Source organism: Pseudonaja textilis, chromosome 6, assembly GCF_049901715.1.
Source record: "Pseudonaja textilis isolate UNSWEBS1 chromosome 6, rPseTex1.2, whole genome shotgun sequence".
Taxonomy (NCBI): domain Eukaryota; kingdom Metazoa; phylum Chordata; class Lepidosauria; order Squamata; family Elapidae; genus Pseudonaja; species Pseudonaja textilis.
This window is the reverse complement of record NC_141995.1, coordinates 6496847-6519953: the sequence shown is the minus strand read 5'-3', so window position 1 is coordinate 6519953 and position 23107 is coordinate 6496847. Positions and strand designations below refer to the sequence as shown.

The 23107-nt window shown below is 49.2% G+C and overlaps 1 protein-coding gene across 1 annotated transcript; it reads right to left on the bottom strand.

Annotated features, from left to right (window-relative positions):
- Positions 1-3656: 3656 nt before the first annotated feature.
- TLX2 (T cell leukemia homeobox 2) lies at positions 3657-17588 on the bottom strand. The gene is made up of 6 exons (XM_087936732.1): positions 17412-17588; positions 16203-16499; positions 15344-15375; positions 7441-7769; positions 4702-4939; positions 3657-3873 (listed from the first exon to the last, which is right to left on the bottom strand). Exons 1-6 carry the CDS (start codon positions 17586-17588, stop codon positions 3657-3659), a joined length of 1290 nt encoding a protein of 429 aa, XP_087792858.1.
- Positions 17589-23107: the final 5519 nt, after the last annotated feature.

Below are 23107 nucleotides of genomic sequence, written 5' to 3'. Positions count from 1 at the left end.
TTGCAATTAATCTTGGAACATTTAAATTAAATTGATTAAATTGTCCACAAGAGTTGCAAAAAGGGGTTATCATAGGAGAAACACTCTGGTCAATCTTGAGAGACTTTGAAAAAAAATCATATAAGAATTATTATTTTTTGACCACTAGATGGTGGTAGTCTAGCAGTTGAATGGCAATTGAAAACACAACTAAAATGCTCCATCATGGTTCTTTTTAGATTGCTATTAATTTTGTTAAAGGAAAAAATTCTTATTGACTTCAGTGAGATAGCAAAAGGCAAGATACTGACTCTGTTTAAATTTAAAAATTGCTAGATTAAGTGTCTCTCTTCAGGGGGAAGGAATGTGCCCATTGCTCTGGAGACGGCTCTGGCTGGAGGAATTTTTATAATCCTGGCCTCTTTATGGCTTTGCCCGCCTTCCAGATGAGCAGAGGAAGATCAGCCTTTGTTTTACTGACAAGCATACAGGCATGATTTCTCAGAGTCTCCTCACTGCATTTGTAGAAGGTTTAAAGACAGAGGTTTGATTTTCCTTCAAGAGCTGGGAAATATCTGACTCTCCTTGTTATGCAAATGGAGTCTTTGAGATAGCAGAAAGACAAATTGAGCAGAGACAAGGGGGGTGGGTGAGAGAGAGAGAGAGGGACAGAGGGAGAAAGAGAGGGAGAGAGAGGATGCATATTCACTCTTGGCTTCAATATTACTTTGCTTTATCAGAAATCCAAATTAACAGCCTTCATACTGATGGGCTTCAGGAGATCATCTTTTACTTTTCTGTCTTCTACACAGTAGTGGATTTTTAAGCTGTGCAGATGCAGATAGATAAACTCAACAAGACGTCCATAACAAAGTTCATTTATTGATTCATCAAGTATCCTTATAACTCACATTTGTGATGAAGTTCTTCTTTAATGACCAATCCTTTGCATATCTGCCTTGTAGTAAAAGATGGTTATCTCCTAACCCATCTTGTAGCGACAGAAAGCAGTTGCCATGAGTTAGAGAGTTCAGGCAAAAGTGAGGAAAACTCCCCCAACCCATCAAGGGTCCAATTAGTGACCAATCGGGATTACAGATGTGGTCACATGATATGAACTACATTTCCCAGGATACCTTTAACTACATTTATCATGATGCATTCCCTTAAGGGGACAGCTCATAATTCCTAAGTAACTATCTAATTCCCATAGACTGGCTGGGACAGTCCTTTCCAGCAGGCACAAACATTTACACCAGACCCTGCAAGGCACGCCAGAACCACAAGGAACAGGGGGAGCTAATCCTTCTCAACTCCTGATGAAAAGGGGGACTTGTATTGACCCCAACCCCCCCCCGCTGTTTTCCACTCTGCCCTTTGCGGTGGAGAAAAACCTAACAAACTGCCCCCAACAGATTCAAGCAGGGGTGGGATTCTACTGGTTCAGACCGGTTCTTTAGAACCGGTTGTTAAAATTCTGCACTGTTCAGAGAACTGGTGAATCATGGCCCTGGCTGGCCCCACCTCTCTGCACCTGCCCCTCCCCTCCCAGTCAATCCTTATCATGCATGGGCAACGTTGCATGCAGGCCCGACATCGCCGGCTGCATTCTTCCCCGCCCAGTCACTCTTTAAAGGTTTTTCCCCTCCCGATGATCAGCTGCTCCTATGATCAGCTGTTCTGGGATTCCCTTCACTTACTTACTGCTTCGCCCAGGAGGCTTCCCTGAGGGTTGGGATTTTTTTTGCCTTTCTGGGCCCCAGGGAAGCTTCCTGGGAGCAGAAAGCCCCCCCCCCCAGAGGCTTCCCTGAGGCCCAGAAGGTCCAAAAAAACAGGAAGGGGGTGCTGCCCCCAAAAAAGCCACGCCCATCCAGTCACATGCCCACCTAGCCACGCCCACAGAACTGTTATAAAATTTGAATCCCACCCTGGGTTCAAGGCCAGGCCACCCCTCTGGGCTTAATCCTATCAGAGCCAAACTGAGCTAGAGAGAGAGAGAGAGAGAGAGAGAGAGAGAGAGAGAGCAGCCCACAGAAGCCCCAACCTTCCCTCTTCCATCAGCTGATGACCTCAACATTTTTTCACAGGGGGCTTCCCAGCTCGGCTGCCCTCCCAAGCCCCCCCCCCCCACTTTGCCCAACCACAGACCTCACTCAGGTCCCTGGCCAGGACCTGTCCAGTTTCCCCAGACTAGTCAGCCAGTCTAGGATTTCCCACTTTGTAGTCCTTCCGGATTCTGTAAAAATCTTGGCTTTTCTCTTGTTTGGGGTCTGTGGTTGTGGTAGAGGGGGGAACCCAGTGATCCAGTACACAGGCTGACTCCACAACAGTCTCCTGGTTGAAAATGGTGCCTGAGCATCCTAGAAGGGCAGGCCTGTCTCTGCACAGTATGGTGGGACTGCCCGGAAGGGCACCACCAGCTCCCTGCGCTCCTGTTCTTCTGCCACAAGTCAACCAGAGGAGAGTGGCATGAATGAACGAGGCGGTGCTCCAAGATCTCATCCTCCTGGCCAATCAGCTGGAAGCAGCAACGGAGGAGCAATTCTCAACCCTAACCTCTTTTTCTTCTTCTTCTTTTGGGTGAAACAACCAACAAAATATCTTTACACCACGGGAAAAACTAACCTTGAATGACAACATCTTGAAAAGGAAGGCCAAATGATCCTGCCCATCCTGAGAGACCAGCAAACCATACTGGTGTGGCTTAATAAATAAAGCAGCAGTGATGGTGTGCTGTCCAGCCAGTGTATGGGAATTGGATAGTTAGGTAGCAATTGGGAGCGGTCCCCCTTAAGGGAATGCATCATGGTAAATGTAGTTAAGGCATCCTGGGAATGTAGTCCATATCACGTGACCACATCTGTAATCCTGATTGGTCACTAAATTGACCCTCGAGGGAGTGGGGGAGGTTTTCCTCATTCTTGCCTGAATTCACAAATTCATGGCAGCTTCTTTCTATTGCTACGAGATAGATTAGGAGATAACCATCTTTTACCTACAAGGCAGATATACAAAGGATTGGTCATTAAAGAAGAACTTCATCACAAACGTGAGTTATGAGGATACCTGATGAACCAATCAATGTTTGCATTCATTGCATGCACTTTATGGGCAGACTTAAAGTTGCCAAGGTTGGAGACCCCTGGTCTACAGCACAAGCCCCTCATCCTCTGCAATATTCGCTGCCATGGAGCCCCACGGCCCCCTAGGCTGAATCTAGCCGAATCTAGCCGAGCAGCAGGAAAGCAAGTGCGAGCAAAGGGGTTGGCGGCCGACTGCAGGAGGGATAGGGTTTCAACCAACTCCACGGCGGTGGTGGGCCGGAGCTCGCCTTTGCCTCCCGCGCAGTCCTTTGGCAAGCTAGCGCCAATCCAAAGAGGAATACCAGGCGACCGTCCCTTCGCCACCTGCTTTGCGTTGGGTTCCCACTTCCTGGACTATCCGTTCCGTGGGGAGGGACATGCAGCCTCCAAGCCCCACGTTTCCTACGGGTGAGGTCTGCAAGCACCCAAGGCCAGGCCAGCCGTCCCGTAACCTGGCCACCTGCAGTCCGGGCGGAGGGCTCAAGAGACACCCTGATGAATCCATTCGGCTCCGAGGGATGTTGCAGGACACCTCTGCTGCTGCCAGCCCGTGAAGGAGCAACCACCCCCACCCACCTCTGTGCATGGTTCTGCTCACACCAGGGTGGCGGCTCCTGAGACTGAAGTCACCTCGTGGTTCTCGGCCCAGGGCTGCAGGTTCTGCAGGGCGAAGAGCGAGGCGTTGTGCAAACAGAGAGGGTCCTGCTGCAGCGGCTGCCCCAGGCTCTTCGGGAAGGCATCGGGCTGGAGGTGCAGCATTAACCGGCTGGCCTGCTGGCGCTCCGCCTCGCGGTCCTCCGTCGTCTGTCGCCTGTTGGAGAGACCGGGACTGCGGTCAGTGCCTGAAAGCACCGATGAGCCGACGCAGGGATTGGCTCTTTTGGAACCGGTAAGGGGAAGGGAACACTGAGCATGAACAGAAGGGAGAATATGAAATATTATAGTAGTATGATAATAACAAAATATACATGATATGTATTATAGTGGAGCTGTGTGTGTAATGTATGTAAAATGAATGTATATCTATACCGAATTTGTTGCAAAGAATGAAAATTGAGGGAAAATGTTTAATAATAATATTTAAAGAAGAGAAGGAGGAGGAGGAGGAGGAGGAGGAGGAAGAAGAGGAGGAGGAGGAGGAGGAGGAGGAGGAGGAGGAGGAGGAGGAGGAGGAGGAGGAGGAGGAGGAGGAGGAAAAGAAGAAGAAGAGGAGGAGGAGGAGGAAAGGAAGAAGAGGAAGGGAAGGAGGAGGAGAAGGGGAGGAGGGGAGGAGGAGAAGAAGAGGAGGAGGAGGAGGAAGGAGAGAAAGAGGGAGGAGGAGGAGGAGGAGGAGAGGAAGAAGAAGAAATAGAAGAAGAAGAAGAAGAAGAAGAAGAAGAAGAAGAAGAAGAAGAAGAAGAAGAAGAAGAAGAAGAAGAAGAAGAAGAAGAGGAGGAGGAGGAGGAGGAGGAGGAGGAGGAGGAGGAGGAGGAGGAGGAGGAGGAGGAGGAGGAGGAGGGGAGGAGGAGGAGGAGGAGGAGGGAGCATTGGCGCTTCCTTTCCAAACTCCTGGCAGGGTCGCCGGAAGAGAATCGCTCTAAGCAGCCCAGCCCACCCACCCCCGGTTCCTTCCGCGCACCCCCTTCCCTCGCCCCGGTACCTCCACTTTGTGCGACGGTTCTGGAACCACGTCTTGACCTGGCCGTCGGTCATCTTAAGCGCTTTGGCCAGGGCGGTTCGCTCTGCGGACGCCAAATATTTCTGCCGATGGAACCGCTTCTCCAATTCGCAGATCTGCGCTCGGGAGAAGGACGTGCGCGGCTTCTTGCGCTTGGGCGGCGTGCGATTCTGATACGGGTGGCCGACCCGCCTGGTCACGGAGAAGGGCGGCAACGCGGCTACGGGCAGACCAAGAAAGCGGAGATCCTGAGATTCGGGAGCGCCGAAGCAGACCGTCGGTTGCTACCGAGACCTCAAGCTTCCCGGATCCTCCACAGGACGCCCCCCAACCATGTTCCTTCCCCCCACACACTCCCACGAGAACGAGAGACGGGTGGGTTGTCTCCCTACCGAAGGGGCCGGTCAGAGCGATCTCGGCGGCTGGCCTTGCGCTCGATCCAGCGGTTCAGCTGCGCGACTTGCCGCTTCGCTCCCTAGATTGGTGGCGCTTGAGGCTCTTTAGGCAGGGGTGTCCATGAACCCTACTTTTCTGTCGCAGCCAGGAGACCAGCGCCCCCACCACCACCACCACCATGCAAGTCCGCTAAGCAAAAACTAGTTGGAGGTCCAGCTCCTCCTTTCTCGGGCTTCGGATTCACCATGCCCGTTTGCAAATGGAAAATAAAGAATAAAATGAAATGAAACGGATCACTTGAGACTTTAAGAGGAGAGGCTGGACTGCCATTTGTCAGAAATGGTGTAGGGTCTCCTGCTTGGGCGGGGAGGGGTGGGGTGGGGCTGGACTAGATGACCTACAAGGTCCCTTCCAACTCTGACTCTCTGTCCTGTTCTTCCCAAGTCTCAAAAGCAGCTTCCTTCGGGGGTCGCTCCCTGATGACCAGGTCCCCTCTTCCCACCCCCGCCTCAAACTGGTTTCTTTCTAGGGCAACTTCAGAGTGGGGTGGGATTCCTGGTTCTCTGTATCAGAGGCCTCCAAACTTGCCAACTTTAAGACTCGTGGACTTCAACTCTCCAGCCAGCATAGCTACCCGGTTCTTTGGGCGGGGGCGGCTAATTCTCTCCTGTGCATCAGGGCTGTGGCCTTGATCGCTGCTACTGAAAGCAGCCTCTCCGTTCTTGCCCCTTCATGTGTGAATCTTTGCAAGTTGCATGAAGGAAACCGAGGCTAATCCATTTCTCTCTCTCTCTGTGTGTGTGTGTGTGTGTGTGTGTGTGTGTGTGTGTAGGTACACATGCAGGTCTTGGCAAGTTCAGGTCTTTTCCCATGTAAGATTGAGAGCATGTTGGCAATGTTTCGATGAGATCCCACTCGCCATCTTCAGGCTGGTGCTTTGGCTTCCTGCTTGTGGGAACAAAGCGTGATCGGAGCTGCCGTCTCCCCATATATACTGGTGGGGAGGTTGGCTGTGTTGTCATTTCTTGATTGGTTGATGGAGTTGATGTTTGCAGATGGCTGGCTTTTTCATAAGAACATGTGTGGCAGTACATGTGTATACTGGATGTGTGTCTATCAGCCTCCTGTGTTGTAAGAACCTGGGTCATGGGCTGTGTGATCACCTTCTGAGTTCTATTGTTTTGACATCCTGAGTCTTGTGCTGTAATCTCCTGGGTTGTAATGACCTGGGTCAAGGGGTGTGTGATGACCTTCTGAGTTTTATTGTTCTGACATCCTGGGTCTTGTGTTGTTATCTCCTGGGCCATTGGCTGTGTTGCAACATCCTGAGGTTTTGTTGGTGTAACCTCCTGAGTTCCGTGATGTGATATCCTGAGCAGGTGGCTGTGATGTGACGTTCTGGGTTTTGGTTTGGCTCCGAGTTTGAGGCCTTCATGGCGTGTGTCCGTTTGCTTGGTTTGGGGGTCAGGGGGTGTGGCAGCTGGTGATGCAGCCGTGGTCTTATTTCTGGACGGTGGTTGCCTTTCGTCTATGGGGTGGGTTTGGGTTTGAGTCTGGTGAGGGAGAATGGTGGTGGTGTCATGTGTTGTTTTTCGTGGCCGGGACTTGTTTGTTGATAAGGGCTAGTTTCCAGATGTCTGGTAGGCGGGAGGTATTGTCCAGTTTATTCATGTTATGGGGGTGTTTCTCTATTTCGATGGCTTCCCTGATTATTCTCTTGTTGAAGTGTTCGGTATTGGAGATTAATTTGGTTCCCTCAAAATTAATTTCATGTCCTGTGGCGTTAAGGTGCTGGAAAAGGGAGGAAGAATTTTCTTCTTTTCTGACTGCATTCTTGTGTTCTAGGATGTGTGCATTTATTCTCCTGTTGGTTTGTCCAATGTGTGTGGCTGGTCTGTCCAATGTATGTGGTACTTACATACATACATACACACACACACACATACACACACACATACATACGATAGGACAATAAAGGTTATTATGACTTCCCAGGGGGAATTAATCTACTGGCTGAAGAATTCTGGGAGTTGAAGTCCACAAGTCTCAAAGTCGCCAAGTTTGGGGACCCCTGCGCTGTATGAAAAGGCTTGGTCTAGTGGCCATCTCCCCTCCAGGGCCCCTCCGCGGCCAACGAAGGCGAGCCTTTGCGCTCAGGAAATCCTCCGGGCCGGGGTTCGAAGCGAGGGGGGGTCGTTCCTGCGTCTTCCTCCCCAAAGCTGCTAGGACCCGCGCCCCATATTTCGCCGAGCGTTTCTGTAAGGTCGAAGCCACCTCCGAGCCGCCCCGCGGCTTTGGCCGAAGTTGGAGGGGGCTCCAGCTCACCTGCCATCCGCTCCTTGGTCAGTCGCCTGCTGGGCTCCATCCAAGGGAAGGCGAGGCTGGCTCCCGCGGGCCGAGGATGGAGGCGCACCGAGGGCATCGGGCGGTGCGCGGGGACTCGGATCACGCCGCTGTTGCCGGGCGAGGCCTCCGGGAGAGCGTACGCTCCGAGGGAGCAGGCCGGGCCGTAGTCCGCCTCGTAGCCGCCGCTTTGGGGGACCATCTCGGCTGCCCCGCCGTGGCCCTCGAGGGGCCCCGTTTCGCCCGCGCAGCTCTGCGGCGGAGGGCAACCCAGAATCTGATCGATGCCGAAGCGAATGGGCTCGGGGGCCTGGGACGGGGCGGACCCCGCCGTCTCCCGCTCCAGCCCCCCCAGGGCTTCCATGCTGGGGCTGCCTCGGCAGCTGGCGCGGCTCTGCTAGGCAGCCCTCCTCCGGCAACCCTGTGCCGCGCTCCGGCGCGCCGCTTCCCGGGCGCCACGCCAGGACCAAGGCCACCCGACGTATTGGGAAGGCAACATCGCGCGGCGGTCGGTCGGGGCGGAGGGGGCCCTGCAGGAGTGGGGAGCCGTCGGAGCAAGCCGCCACCCGGACCAACCCGGAGGCACGGGCTGCTCCCGGAGATCGCCGGGGGCACCCTGAGCTGCAAGGCGGTTTTTCTCCGAGAAGCCATCGCCGCCTGCCAAAATTCGCTGGCTTCGGCCCTCTGATTGGTGGCCGCTGGCAGTGATTGACAGGCCACGGCCAGGGGTGGGTGGGGCCGGGTCGCGTGTCACATCCAAGGGGAAACCGCCCGGACCTCGGGTTTCTCCACCCCTGTGCGCGCTCCCGATTAGGAAAGGCGAAGATGAGTCTCTCGTTTTCTCAGCCGCTCCCAAGGCCACAGTTTGCTCGCTGCAGACCCAAAAGCTCCATCCCGACAGCAAGACGCTCCCCTTTCTTTTATCAGGGTAGCCCCCCTTGGCTTCGGACGGGGGCTGGGAAAACTACAGGCGCTACTCTCCAGCCTGGCCGGTTCTTTGTGCCTGCGAAGCCATTCTCTGCTTCCAGCGCCCGGGATTAGCAGCTCTCTTGTCACAGAGGTGTGTCTAATGGTCGCTTTTCTTTTTCAAGAAAGAGAGGCCAGCAGGCCAAATTTACAGATAATCAAAGTTGGAAAGGACCTTGTAGGTCATCTAGTCCAACCCTCCGCCTAAGCAGGAAGACCCTACACCAGGTGTGCTGTCCAGACAGTTTAGAGTTAATGGGATTTGGGATAGTTAGTTAGGATTTGTGAGTTGTCCCCTTAAGGGAAGGCCTCATGGGAAATGTAGTTAAGGTACCCTGGGAAATGTAGTCCATGTCCTGTGGTCACATATCTGTAATCCTGACTGATCACTAAATTGACCCTTGTTGGGTTGGGGGAGGCTCCCTCACTCTTGCCTGAACCCATTACCATGCAGCTGCTTCAGTCCTCATGGGGTTGAGACCTTATCTTCCTACACCACAATTCAGATATGCAAAGGATTGGACCTTAAGGAGAACTTCGTCATATATGTGAGTTGACAGGATGCCTGATGAACCAATCAAAAAGACTTCGTATGGATGCTTTGCGGAGTTGATCTACCTGCCTTTGTACAGTATTTGTACAGGACAGGCAGAATAGTAGGAAGATGTTAGCCTTGATTCCTGGAAGAAATAGAGTGAAGCAAAAGTAATTTGAATTTTGTGATAAAGATATATCGAACCCAGGAGTGAATGTGAAACGCCAAGCTCTCTGTGCCTCATTCTCCTTTGAAGCAACAAGCTTTAAAAGCCAGTGTGGATTAGCAGGGAGGGGCAAGGATTCCCCCCACACACACACACTTCTCCTTTTATGCGAGAGACTTTCAAAGATCCTATTCTCTGGCTTAATCTGCATCTTCCCATTGTTGGCCCCAGTTTGAGTGGGACTTGAAAACGTTTCCTCTGTTCAAGTTTTTAAACCTGCCGTAACTTTTGCTGGATCTTTCTTGTGCCCTTTGACAAAGAAATGGCATTTCAGGGGTCTTTCAAACTTGACAGCTTTTAAGACTGGTGGACTTCAGCTCCCAGAATTCCTCCTCCAGACACGTTAGCTCGGGAATTCTGGGAGTTGAAGTCCACAAGTCTTAAAAGCTGTCAAGTTTGAAGACCCTTTTCCCCACTACACCATTTCTGACCAGCTGTTTCAACCAGCCGCAGCCCGGAACGCCTCCCACCACCCACCACTTCACCCGGCCATGAAAAGGTTCCCCAGCTCCGGGAAGAAGGAGCGAAGGCACGGACTTTCCTCACCCGCTCATCTGCGCCCAAGTCCCGCAGTCGCGAGTCCTGGCGGTGGCTGCCTTGGCTCCCTGTTGCTCCGGGGGCGCACGCTTAAAAGGCCCGGTGCAGAGCCTGGTTCTAAAGCCCTGGTGAAGGCCGGGCGTTAGAGGAAGCTTCCCTCCTTTTCTCTCAACCCGGGACGAGCCAGATTATTTATTTACAGATTAAGAGTTGGAAGGGGCCTTGTAGGTCATCTAGCCCAACCCCCCTCGCCCCCAAGTAGGAGACCCTACACGATTCGCCCTCTCTGTTGTCGATGAAATAGTGACGGCGCAGGAGGAAGCACATCGGCCCCCACCTCCGCCCTTCATGAGACCGGTTCCCCTTCCAGGCTGAGGCGTCCTTCCTCTTCCATTGAGCGGAAATGTCCAGGAGGAGCCCTCGCGGTCCTCTCGACCGCTTCGTGGGCGGAGAGAGAAACACAATCCGCGGCTAGAATCCGCGAAACCTCGGCGGAGCGTGAGCGTGGAACAAGGGCGGGATACCCGGCCACCTGTCTATCCAGCAAGCTCTTTGCATTGGCCGGATCCCGCCTTCGTTTTCAGCAGCCCGGAAGTGTCTTTTCCTTGCAAAAATAAAAATAAAATAAAATAATTCATTTAAAAAATAAAAACAATCCCAAAGGACCAGCGAGTGGCTGCCGGGCGGGTCCGAATCGGCTGTGAACTTCCTGACCTGTTCAACATCCGAAACTGTCTTTTTATTTTCTTCTTCCCCTCAGAATAATAATAATAATAAAAAATAGGATCCGAAGAGCAGCGATGAAACGGCGCAAGGTGTGACACGAAAGACCCCGAAACAAAGAGCATCCCGAAGTCTTCTCGATCGGATGAGCTGCCCGTCTTAGAAAACCCCTGTCTTCAAACCCCTACAGAAAGGAGCTCTCGAATCGTTGGGCGTCCCGGAGCGGCCCCAAGGAAAGCGGGATCAGAACGGAAGAAGCTTCTTGGGTGAGAAGCGAAACGTCTTCGGGTAGGGGGGGGGGGGGAAGCAAAGTCCAGTTCTCTTTTGGATTTGGGACAGCCGTAACCTGGATGACTGAGAACCGGCACAGGCACTTCGAAGCAAGCGGCCACAGCCAGTAGGTTCCGACTTTCTCATGTATGTCAAATGTTGAAACAGTTTACAATAGGGCGTAAAAAGACTTAACTTAGTATTACTTCCAGTAATCATGAAAAACGATAACAAAAAAAAAGAAAGCTGTTGTTTTACTCATCTTGACTGGAAGCCCTCTGAGCCCTCATTAAAGGATTTCCGTGCTCTTTGGAAATAGTGAAATTATCAAAATCATTTTGCAAGACTAATATTTTACAAAGAGTAAACCGCCCTGTTTGGGATTAGGGGCCCTATGTTCTCGGGGGGCAGTTTAGGTCCTTGGCTGGGATTTGAATGACTAGGTTCGCACCAGTCTTAGACGGTGAATCTAACTGTAGATTACCCGCAAATAATTCGAATATAATTGCAACAGTAACAGCTGCACACACACACACACACATCCTTTCTAGAGCGAACCCGGGGCAATTTGGGGTGCGGATGGGCGCCCAGGAAAACTTTCCCTCTGGGAATTAATAATAACCTTTATTGACATTGTACATATATATGCAACGAAATGGATTTAGCCTCATAGAGCTCTCAAAGATTCGCACACGAAGGGACAAGAACAGAGAGAAAAAGAGGGTTGTGCTGGCTGGAGAATTCTGGGAATTGAAGTCCACATGTTTTAAAGTTGCCAAGTTTGGAGACCTCTGAGTTAGGACTTTAACCCGGCACAACCAGGGCTCAGGGTTTGTTCTCCTCCAGCCAGTCTCACCCCACCCCACCCCACACAGTCTTCTTCCTCACCAGCTGAGCAAGATCCAGGTCAGGCCAGAGCACCAAAGGAAAAGACAACACGCAGTCCCAGCTGGAGAAGCTGAGATTAGGAAGTCAACTGACTGGTTCCCAGTCCATCCCCAGCTCCTGTTGAAAGTCTCCTTCCTTCTCCACGGGCAGGGTCTGTTTCCAGGAGCAGCCTCTCTGCCTCCCTTATGACTCAGAGCATGCTGAGCCTCAGGTCAGCAAATGGCTTTGCAAGGGACCAGCTGACTAGCCAAAGGCCTGGCTCTCTGCCGTTGAGGACCTGGCGGAGGCTAGAGAGGGCAGTGCCCCCCCCCCGCCCCGGTAGCCTCTTCTCTCTCTGCCACCTGATGCTCCTGCACCAGTTTGGCTGGTGCTGCTGCCTCTACAGAAGGCTGCTGTGGGGCCAAATGCCAGCAGGACACTGCCTGTCAGAACGCTGATTCAAAGCTGTGGTATCCCACAGAAGCCAAGTTGTGTCCTTATCCAGGGCAATTTGCAATTGCCCTTTTAGAATAGAATAGGGTAGAGTAGAGTAGAGTAGAGTAGAGTAGAGTAGAGTAGAGTAGAGTAGATCTTGGAATGGAATGGAATAAAGAATAGAATAGAATAAGAATGGAATGGAATAAAGAATAGAATAGAATAGAATGGAATGGAATGGAATGGAATGGAATGGAATGGAATGGAATGGAATGGAATAAAGAATAGAATGGAATGGAATGGAATGGAATGGAATGGAATGGAATGGAATGGAATAAAGAATAGAATAGAATGGAATGGAACGGAACGGAACGGAACAGAATAGAATAGAATAGAATAGAATAGAATAGAATAGAATAGAATAGAATAGAATAGAATAGAATAGAATAGAATGGAAAAGAATGGAATAAAGAATAGAATAGAATGGAATGCAATGGAATAGAGAATAGAATAGAACAGAACAGAATGGAATGGAATGGAATGGAATTGTTTATTAGCCAAATGTGATTGGACACACAAGGAATTTTTCTTTGGTGCATAAGCTCTCAATGTACACAAAGAAAAAATAAAATATATTAATCAAGAATCATAAGATACAATACTTAGTGATAATCATAGGTTACTAATAAGCAATCAAATCATACTAGGGAACAAATAAAACAATATAAATTGTAAAGATACAAGCAACATGGTTATAGTCATAAGTGGGAAGAGATAGGTACTAGGAAGGAAGAGAGGAATTAATAGTAATTCAGACTTAGTAAATAGTTGGACAGTGTTGAGGGAATTATTTGTTTAGCAGAGTGATGGTTTCGGGAGGGAAACTGTCCTTGTGTCTAGTTGTGTTCTGGTTGTGAAGTGCTCTATAGCGTCGTTTTGAGGGAAGGAGTTGAAACAGTTTATGTCCGGGATGTGAGGGGTCTGTAGATATTTTCACAGCCCTCTTTTTAACTCGTGCAGTATTCAGGTCCTCAATGGAAGACAAGTTGGTAGTTATTGTTTTTTCTGCAGTTTCTGGGTGCAAGTGAACTGGGGTGACAAGGGCAACTGACCTAAATGGCCGATCCATATCCACAGTCGGGCTCTTGAAAGACAGAGTGTGAAAGTCGCGGAAATATTTCAGCACATTACAAAAACTTTTGAATTTTGAAACATCCCCCCCCCTTAAAGATTAATTTTATTTAAGCTTCTTTCCTTCATTTTTTTTACCCGACTGTTAGATATGATAGGAGGAGCTGCTGGTCTTCTATATCCGGCGTTTGTAGGGTGTGTAACTTTTCCTCATCTGCTATCAACAGCAAGCCAGGCCAAGTCACTTTCCAGCTTGAATTCGTGTGTATGTCAATTCAATGCAGAGTGTGAGCATTTCGAAGCACATTTATTTTAGTCTAAGATTCAGCTTGCTTGGAGGGGTTTTTCAAAGTTACTTCCGGAAGTGGCTCTTTTCCTCCACACCCTGAAATCAATCGTGGAGCATTGCTTTTTCTTGTAAGGTTTTTTTTTTTTTTTTTGAATCTTTATGTCCTTATTATTTTATATTTGGTGCCAATAGTCATCACTGAAATCGATAGGTTGTATTTGTTGCCTTACTTTAGGAAAGACAATTTAAATCCAAACTGAAATCTCGTTTCAGAAACAGCGCGGCCATCTTCTTGCTACAGGTTCTTATTCGCGCCTCGGTTTTCCTCGTGGATTGGAAGGCGGAGGGGTCTCGGGGTATTTTTGTGGGGGGACAACCGCCTCGTGGGGCGGGTGCCCCGCAATTTTTCTTCCACTTTGCTTCGTTCAAAAGGAGAGCGGCGACGCTAACCAACAGGGCGTTCTCGGCCTCCCCACCACCTCCCTCCTTACCGGACATCAAACCGCAGTGCAAAAGAGGGGCTTTAAAAGGGCTCCCCCAAAATCCCTCGGACGAAGTGGGGATCGGCGGCCGCCAGCGAGGTGTGGGGCAGGAGGGGGTCGGGCGGGGGTGGTGATGGTACAAAACACTTCCCTAAGCACCTGCTCACAGGATGACGGAGTCCTTTGTGCTGTCCTCTGGGAGTACAAAAACCGCAGTCCCAGGCAAATGGAGAAGCTACCGTGGGTTTGAAATTTGGGCGGCGGGGTGGGGGGGGGGGGGGTGGATAGTAAATCTTCCAGGCTGCTATTTCCCGAACAACCGCCCAGAGAAGCTGCCCCAGCGGAGGCCTCTGCTCCAAAAAACGCAGCGCTCTCCTTCTGTTTGAGGATATGGAAGAGCCGCCTCTGGGAAAGGCTTCTCTTGTGCTCGGGAGGCGGGAATTTATTTATATTATTGATTTGTTTGCTTAAGTTTGTCAAGCATGTAAGAGAAAACAAGTCTAAGTATGAACATAACATATAAACATATAAGTATAAACAGGTTTAAGTATATACATCATAAACGAGTACGAATAAATGGGAACAGTAGGAGAGGGAGGATAGGCATGCTGGCGCGCTTATGGACGCCCCCTTACAGACTTCTTAGGAATGGGGTGAGGTCCATGGGAGATCTTCTCCTTCTTCTTCCTTGTTCCTTCCTTCCTTCCTTCCTCCTCCTCCTCCTCCTCCTCCTCCTCTTCCTTCTTCCCTATTACCATCGTCATTCCAAACAGAAGGAAAAGTCAAGGTGTGGAACCAGAAAATGCCAGCACTTTTCGGTCTGGAACTTTCGCTCCACCCCAGGAGAGAAGGCTGAGAAGGTTCCTTCCGGGGGATTCGGGTCCCAGGCTTGGAAGCACTCGGGACAGTTCAAGAGGTCGCCTAGTTCCTCAGCACGTGGAACCAAGCGGCAGGGAGCGACGGCTTTCTTCGCCGGGGTCGGCCGCCGAGGGGAGAGCTCGCCTACGGCTGGGGCGCGGGGTTCCAAAAGTACCCATTAAAAAAAATGTGCGGAGCCTGTTCTGCATTTTCTCGATTGCAGAAAATATGACAACAGAGTGGTCAATGCCTGGAACTCACGACCTGTTGTTACAGAACGCACCAGCCCCTGTGCTGGCTTTTCCTGGTTCCACATCTTGACTTTTTCTTCTGTTTGGAATGACAATGATAATAGGGAAGGAAGAGGAGGAAGAGGAAGAGGAGGAGGAGGAGCAGAGGGAGAGGGAGGGGGAGGAGGAAGAGGATGAAGAAGAGGACGAAGGAGGAGGAGGAGGAGGAGGAGGAGGAGGAGGAGGAGGAGGAGGAAGAGAAGAAGAAGAAGAAGAAGAAGAAGAAGAAGAAGAAGAAGAAGAAGAAGAAGAAGAGAGGGAGGAGGAGGAGGAGGAGGAGGAGGAGGAGGAGGAGGAGGAGGAGGAGGAGGAGGAGGAGGAGGAGGAGGAGGAGGAGGAGGAGGAAGAGGAGGAAGAAGAAGAAGGAGGAGGAGGAGGAGGAGGAAAAAGAGGAAGAAGAAGATCCCCAATGGACCTCACTCCATTCCTCAGAGGCCTGTAAGGGGGCGTGCATAAGCGCACCAGCGTGCCTATCCTCCCTCTCCTACTGTTCCCATTTATTCTACTCATGTATTAGGTATCTACTTATACCAGTATCTACTTATAGGTTTATGTGTTATGTCCATACTTATACATTTTTTCTCATATATGCTTGACAAACTAAACCAAATAAATAGAATAAAATAAGTAACGGCCCTTTCCGGTCAAGAGAACGGCCTGTGGAGGAAGAGAGGGTCCAGGCACACCGGCTTCTGCCCCACAACAGGAAACCATTCACTTGAGGCCCAGAAAAGGCCGTTTAAGATTAGCCACTCTTCCCTCCCGTCGCCCCGCAACTTCCGTTTAAATGTTAAAAGGCCACACGGAGACGTGACGGCTCGACCGCGTCCACACAATACCGGCCGGCCCAACCAAAAGTCGCTTCGGCGTCCTTCCAGACAAAGCAAAGAAGCCGGCTCTGGTTCGCACAACCTTACTGGACCTACACCTGGATTTCCTCAACAAGACAAATCCTAGGATGGCAAGCTAGCCTCGCGGATGGTGAAAACGCAGCCCCGGCAGCAGGAAAGGAGGGAAAACCCCGTGGACTGCACGGAAATGAAAATGGTTCTCGGGCGCAGCTGGGAAAGAAAGCCGGCTTGGGGGTGGGGGCGCAACTTTCATGGATTCCGCGCCTGGGCAGCAACAAACGCACCTCAAACAGGAAGCCCAAGCGCCGGGAACAGACACGGCCCCGGGGTGTCTGTCTCCCCCAACTCCCCTTTTCCTGCGTACAAAGTAGGACGAGAGCGGCTGCACCGAAACCAGTAAACGCGCCCGAGGCGGGATTCGGCAACCTGGACTTGCAGACCAGGGCGAGCGGCGACCAAGGCGCCAGGCGCCCTGCCAGAAGCTCCAGAGAGGAAGAATCGGGAGGCGGGGACGACTGTTCCTTTGGGCCCAGGAGAGTTCGAAGGACGCAGGGCCTCACCGAGAAGCCAGCCAGACCGGCCTGTCGCGCATTCGGAAGAAAGAGGAACCGGGAGACGGACTTTCAGAGAACCTGCAGCCAGCCACCTCCCAAATGGGGGGAGCGGGCTGTCCTGCAGACCACATCAGCTCCTCTGCCTGGGGTAGAATAGAGTAGAGTACAGTAGAATAGAATAGAGTAGAATAGAATAGAATAGAATAGAATAGAATAGAATAGAGTAGAACAGAGTAGAATACAGTAGACTAGAGTAGAGTAGAGTAGAGTAGAGTAGAGTAGAGTAGAGTAGAGTAGAGTAGAATAGAATAGAATAGAATAGAATAGAATAGAATAGAATAGAATAGAATAGAATAGAATAGATATTGGAAGGAATAGAATAGAATAGAATTCTTTATCGGCCAAGTATGGTTGGACACACAAGGAATTTGTCTTGGTGCAAATGCTCTCAGTGTACATAAAAGAAAAGATACATTCGTCAAGAATCATCAGGTACAACGCTTAATGATAATCACAGGGTACAATAGGCAATCAAACCATTTTAGGAAACAGCCAATACAAATCATTAGGATACAAGCAACAAGGTTACAGTCATACAGTCACAAGGGGGAGGGGATGGATGATAAGGAGTGACGAGAAGATTAACAGTAATAGTAGTGTACACTTTGTAAATAGTTGAACAGTGTTGCGGGAGTTAGTTGTTTAGCAGAGTGATGGCGTTTGGGGAAAAAACGTCCTTGTGTCTAATTGTTCTGGTGTGCAGTGTCCTATAGCGTCATTCTGAGGGTAGGAGTTGAAACAGTTGATGTCCAGGATGTGAGAGGTCTGTAAATAGCGATGTCTTTATTGGCCGAACGAGGGAGGAGGCTTAGACAGAAGAAGGACGAGCCTTGGTCCGGCTCTTCTATCCCACCAAACCTGCCAGGGCCTTAGGCTCACCTCTCGGTCCCCTGTCTGGGCGGTGGCAGGTCCCTGCCTGCCCGGGGAAGAGAAACGCCGGAGCGGCTCACTTGCTCTGGGCCCATTCCGGCCATGTCCAAGGGGACTCCCAATTTCGGGGCTCTCTTGCAGCAGAGAGAGTGCCGAGAGAACACCCGGCTTCCCTTCCCCGGGCATCTCCTCGCCCTTCCTTCCTCCCTCCCCACGGATAAGCGTGTTGCTGGGCGCCTTGGCTCTCTCTCTCTCTCTCTCTGCTTCGCTGCTTTGCTTGCTGCTGCTGGGTTAATTCGAGGCTAATTGAATTGGGGCGGCCGCAGATTGCATTAGCCCGGCCCTGTGCGGGGTCCTGGCCCTCCCGAGGGAGCGGCTGGCGCCTCCTGCCTCAATCAGACACTTCGTAACGGCAGGAAGCCCCCCGCGCCCCCCCCCCCGCGGGTACCCTGGCAGCTGGAGCCGCCGCAGGGCGGGACCTCCAAGGGCCAGTGGGCCTTCTTCGGGGCAGCTGGTCGCCGCAAGCCTGGCCCCTGGCGCGGCGCCTCCCTCCCCCCAATTGCCGCCTCTGGCCTCTTCCGGATTCTGCTTCTGGCGAGCAAGTCCAGACCTGGCCAGTGAACAGGGCTAAGTCTTTGGGCGGGCCCGGTGAGGGCAAGGAAGAGCCATCAACTGGAGAAAGGCAGATCAAGTGGAGGGACTGCGTGGAGGCTGCTCCGCGGTATGAAGTGGAACTTAAAGGGGGACTTTAGTCATGAAAATCCTTGGTTGGGAAGTGGGGCGGGAGTCTTCTTTTTGGCTTGCACTGGTTACCAGTATGTTTATTCCAAATGTCAGTTTATCTATCTGTCTATCTATCTATCTATCTATCTATCTATCTATCTATCTATCTATCTATCTATCTATCTATCTATCTATCTATCTATCTATCTCTATCTATCTATCTATCTATCTATCTATCTATCTATCTATCTATCTATCTATCTATCTATCTATCTATCTATCTATCTATCTATCTATCTATCTATTCATCTATCTATCTATCTATCTATCTATCTTCATCTATCTATCTATCTATCTATCTTCTATCTATCTATCTATCTATCTATCTATCTATCTATCTATCTATCTATCTATCTATCTATCTATCTATCTTCTATCAATCTATCATTCTATCTATCTATCTATCTATCTATCTATCTATCTATCTATCTATCTATCTATCTCTATCCCTATCTCTCTCTTCTATCTCTCTATCTCTATCTCTACATCTCTCTCTCTCTCTCTCTCTCTCTCTTTAAAAGCGAAATACCACTCACAAATCATCACAAAATCTCCAGAACCATAAAGCCTACAAACTTGAAATTGGGCACGCATGTTCCTCTTGGCTTCTAGGTGCTTGCTAACAAAGGGGTTTTTGAAATGACCATCAAAGCATTAGTATTTTGTATATTATTATTAACGCGCTCTGATGCTAGGGAATTTTACTGCCCCTCCCCACCTGAAAAGAAATATGTTCCAAATGCAAAAAACAAGCAAAGGAGAGGAGTTTCCACTTCCGTTTTAGTTTCACAGCACCCAGCAGCTTTAGTACAGAACAGTTGAGCTAAGCCATGCCCAGGCTCCTTGCTGTCTCCCTTGCTCACGCAGCAAATACTGTTTCAGTTTCCAAACAGCCCCGAATTCTCTCACACACTGACAGGACACTAGCCAGAAGAATACTGATGGATGCTGGTAGTCAGAGGCAGAATTTATTTCTCCTTATTTTCCTCCTCAAAAACTAAGCCCGACCCACATAGTTTCATAGCAAAGCAAGAGTATCCAGCTAGTAACTTATAAAGCTTTACTCTAGGGCTTGTTAATTGAGGGCTTGCCAATCTCCTCAGTGTATAGCAGAAGTCACTGTAGTTTAGTCATCTCGCAGCTTAGCTTCTTCGCGGCTTGTTTTGAGAAGCTGCTCAGTTAAGCAACCTGAAGTAATTTCTGCCTGAGAAGGTGGCAGCTGGCTCCTGCACCGGCTTCTGTGCTGAAGAAGACAAAGGGACAGAGCTACTTCGTATTAAAGGCAGAGGTTTTCTGGAGAAGCATTTAGACTGAACAATGGGGACAGGGAGTTAACTGATTCAAAACATTTCTGTCCCCAGCAACCTAAAACTAACAGGCCTGTTGGTGTTTCCAATACTGATGTTTGTGTGGTTAATAATATTCAGATTGCTGTTAAGAAAAAAAATCAAGATTTTGATAGTGTGTGCTATATCATGTGTACTAACGCTCACAGCTTAGGCAACAAACATTGTTAACTGATAGCTGTTATATACAGGCATAACTTGTGTCTTGTTACAATTATAGAGACGTGGTTGAGGGGATTCCAATGATTGGGATACAAGTGTACCAGGATACATCTCAAACAGAAAAGTGACAGGAGTCAGTGTGTGTAGATGTTGGTAAAATCTGGAAAGTCACTACGCTTTAGATGTTAGGCACATTAGTAAAGAAAGAAAAACCCACTCTGGTTCACAGCCGATGTACAGATAGCAGATATAAGAATAGCGGAAATGTAACTGATAGACAGGTGCGCAAGAACCTTGTGCACCCAGCTAAATATGAGCCAGCCGTGTGTAGCAGCCGCCAAAAAAGCTAATGCAATCCTAAGTTGTATTAACAGAGGGATACAATCAAGATCAAGGGAGGTACTAATACCACTCTATAAAGCCTTAGTAAGACCACATCTAGAGTACTGCATCCAGTTTTGTTCACCACATTATAATACAGATGTTGAGACTCTAAAAAAAGTACAGAGAAGAACAACCAGGATGATTAGGGGACTGGAGACTAAAACATATGAAGAACGGTTACAGGAACTGGGCCTGGCTAGTCTAGTAAAGAGAAGGACCAGGGGAGACAGGATAGTAATGTTCCAATATTTGAGGGGCTGCCGCAGAGAGGATGGGGTCAAGTTATTTCCCAAGGCACCTGAGGAACCACCCCAAAACACTCCCCCCCCCCCCCCCCCCCCCCCCACCCCCCCCCCCCCCCAAACCACCAACCCCCACCCCCCCCCCCCCCCCACCCTGTATATGACCAAAATAAAATCCCAGAATTCCCTGTCCCTAAAGAGAAGAGAGGGGGGGGGAGAGGAAGCCAGCCATGCTGGATGGAGAATTCTGGGAATGACGTCTACCAGTCTTAAAGTTGCCAAGTTTGGGGACCCCTGGCTTAAAGCTTAATAAAGTAACAAGTCCAGATAATATTCATCCTGCAGCTCTGAGGGAACTTTAAAATGTGCTCGCTGGAGCATTAATTTATGATCTGTTTTAACCAGTCTCTTTTAACAGGTATGTTCTGACCCAAACCTGGTTCCACGAGAGTAAATACAAGACAACCTCTTACTGCACAACCTTTTACTGTTTCATGTACGAATCCTGTTTCTGCACAGGTAAAAGGCTGCTCCCAACTAATTAGCTCCGACAAGAAAGAGCCTTGCCAAGTTTTTGCAAGGCTGCCAAGAACAACAGCTAAGGTTCCTAAACAATAAATCAAAGAGTCTTCAAACACCAACTCAGATATTCTAACGTCCACCAGGCTCGAGTGTAAAACTTCTTTGCCTTCTGCAAAGAACTGCAGTTGCTCAGCTGGCTTTTATCTCTTAAGGGAGGAGCCATTACCTTGCAGCCTTACTCCTGAGTCGCCTGTGCTGCTGCAGCTGCTCTTTCCTTTGAGCAGCCCTGCGTGCATGCGCACTGGGCACAGGCTCCTCAGGGGCCTCTTCATCACTGCTGCCAGCCTCCACAATCTCTGAAGGCAGCACTCCACTCCCTGATGGTCCTGGCCCCATCCCTGCATCGCACAGAAGCCCCTCACCTGAGTCCTCCCTCTCTGAGACCTCAGCCGTCCTCACCTGCTGCCCAAGAACCACAACAAGGTGAAGCCCTTCCCCCACCCAGGACTTGTGAATTTATTGTACCCACCCACAACAAGGAAGGAAGAAGCTGGAAAGAATAGGCCAGTGAGCTTAATATCTGTTGTAGTGAAATTAGTGGAATCACTCCCAGGGGGAAAAAAAAGATTAATGAACATTTAAAAGTGCACAACTTGATGGACCTGAAGAAGATTCAGGGCTTTCTTGATGAAAGATCATGTCAAACTAACTTGATTAATCTTTTTTTTTTAACTATTTCATAAGGATTCCAGACAAGGGGGTGTTGACGACTCAGCCTATTCTGATTTTAGCAAACCTACAGTCCCAATATAATGAACTCATTAATAAAAAACTTGTACAGGATGTTGGTCTTAAACCATGGAGAAGTTTAATGGGTAGGAAGTTGGGATAGATTCCAGAGTGGGACTGTTAATGGCCACAGTCTGAACAGAGACTAATCACAAGTGATTCATGTTGAGGTAATTCCCCGTTAGGAGAATGAGCGCATACAGGGAGACGTATTTGAGAGAAGTGTTTGAATAATACACACACAGTACATAGATACACTGTACAGTAAATGTAGGTTTTTACTTCCAGAAAGGTTTAAGCAAAGTCCAAAATAAGCAGTCCAAAGGTCATTCACAGATAAATCACAGTTTTTCAATCCAGGGATAATCCAAATATCAGATTCCAGTGTCAAAAACAGTTCAGTAACAGACTTACATTAAATCCAGTAATATCAGTCAATTAGAAGAAATGGAGCAACGGCAATACTTTCCAACAGAAGGAAACAGAGATACACTCACACTCTCTTCTGAGACTCAGACTAAACAACCCAGGTTTCTGGCTCCATCTTATGGCTGTTTGAGTAACCACACCCAATTGCATGCTCTTGCATTCCCTTAAAGATATAGTACTAAAATGTGTATCCTGGTTTATATATTTCTAACCCAAATACATGTTAGGTGACTTATATTCCTAACAATACACCACAAGACTCAGCCCTAGGTCCTGTTTTCTTGGTAAGTGATATAACAGATTAATTGCTAGGCAAGGTTTGTCTTTTTGCTGATGTCACAAAGATGTGTAATAGAGTTGACATTCCTAGTGTTGGAGATAACTCAAAGTTTAGTTTAGTTTAGTTTATTGTCATTGCACCTCGTACAACGAAATCAAACACCATCCTCAGTGCACATCATGACCATGAAAATAAACACAGACACACATCCTTCACACTCCACACATTAAATTGAAAAACCCCGCACCAACATTGCACCAACACAGCAGAATTCAACAGAGCTGCTGCCCTGGGATAGAAGCTGTTTTTTCAGCCTATTTGTCCTTGTTTTTATTATCCTGTACCATGTGCCACATATTCATAACAGTTCAAAAAAAGGGGTGCCCAGGATGAGATGGAAATGAAAGAAACTTGGACAAAGAGAATTTATTAGAAAAAATAATAATGGCAGATTGCAAAGTGCCAGTGTCCTTAGCAAGCAGGTTTCAAAACAAAAGCCACACCTTTGAATACAGTTCATCTCGACATCCAAGTTCCCTCCTTCATGAGACTCCCTCCTAACTCCCAACTCATTGGATATGCTCTTAGGTGTCGCAGCTAATCCTAGGATGTCCCCAGGGAGAATGATCTCCTTCCGTTATTTTCTCATCCGTACTCTATAACTCTTAGTTTGGCTGCCTACATGGCATCTTTCCTTAGCGTTAAGGAACATAGCATCCCCTCATCAGGGCTTCCCTCTAACCTCTGAAGATACAATTTTAAAGGCTC

What these genes read in the sequence shown, in the direction of transcription:
- TLX2 (XM_087936732.1), bottom strand. Translation starts at nt 17,588, where the DNA reads ATGCCCGGGGAAGGGAAGCCGGGTGTTCTCTCGGCACTCTCTCTGCTG. An exon ending in CCCAGACAGGGGACCGAGAG is followed by an intron (nt 16,500 to 17,411) that starts GTGAGCCTAAGG and finishes AATGCGCGACAG; the next exon opens with GCCGGTCTGGCTGGCTTCTC. An exon ending in GCTTGGGCTTCCTGTTTGAG is followed by an intron (nt 15,376 to 16,202) that starts GTGCGTTTGTTG and finishes CCTCCTCCTCCT; the next exon opens with CCTCCTCCTCCTCCTCCTCC.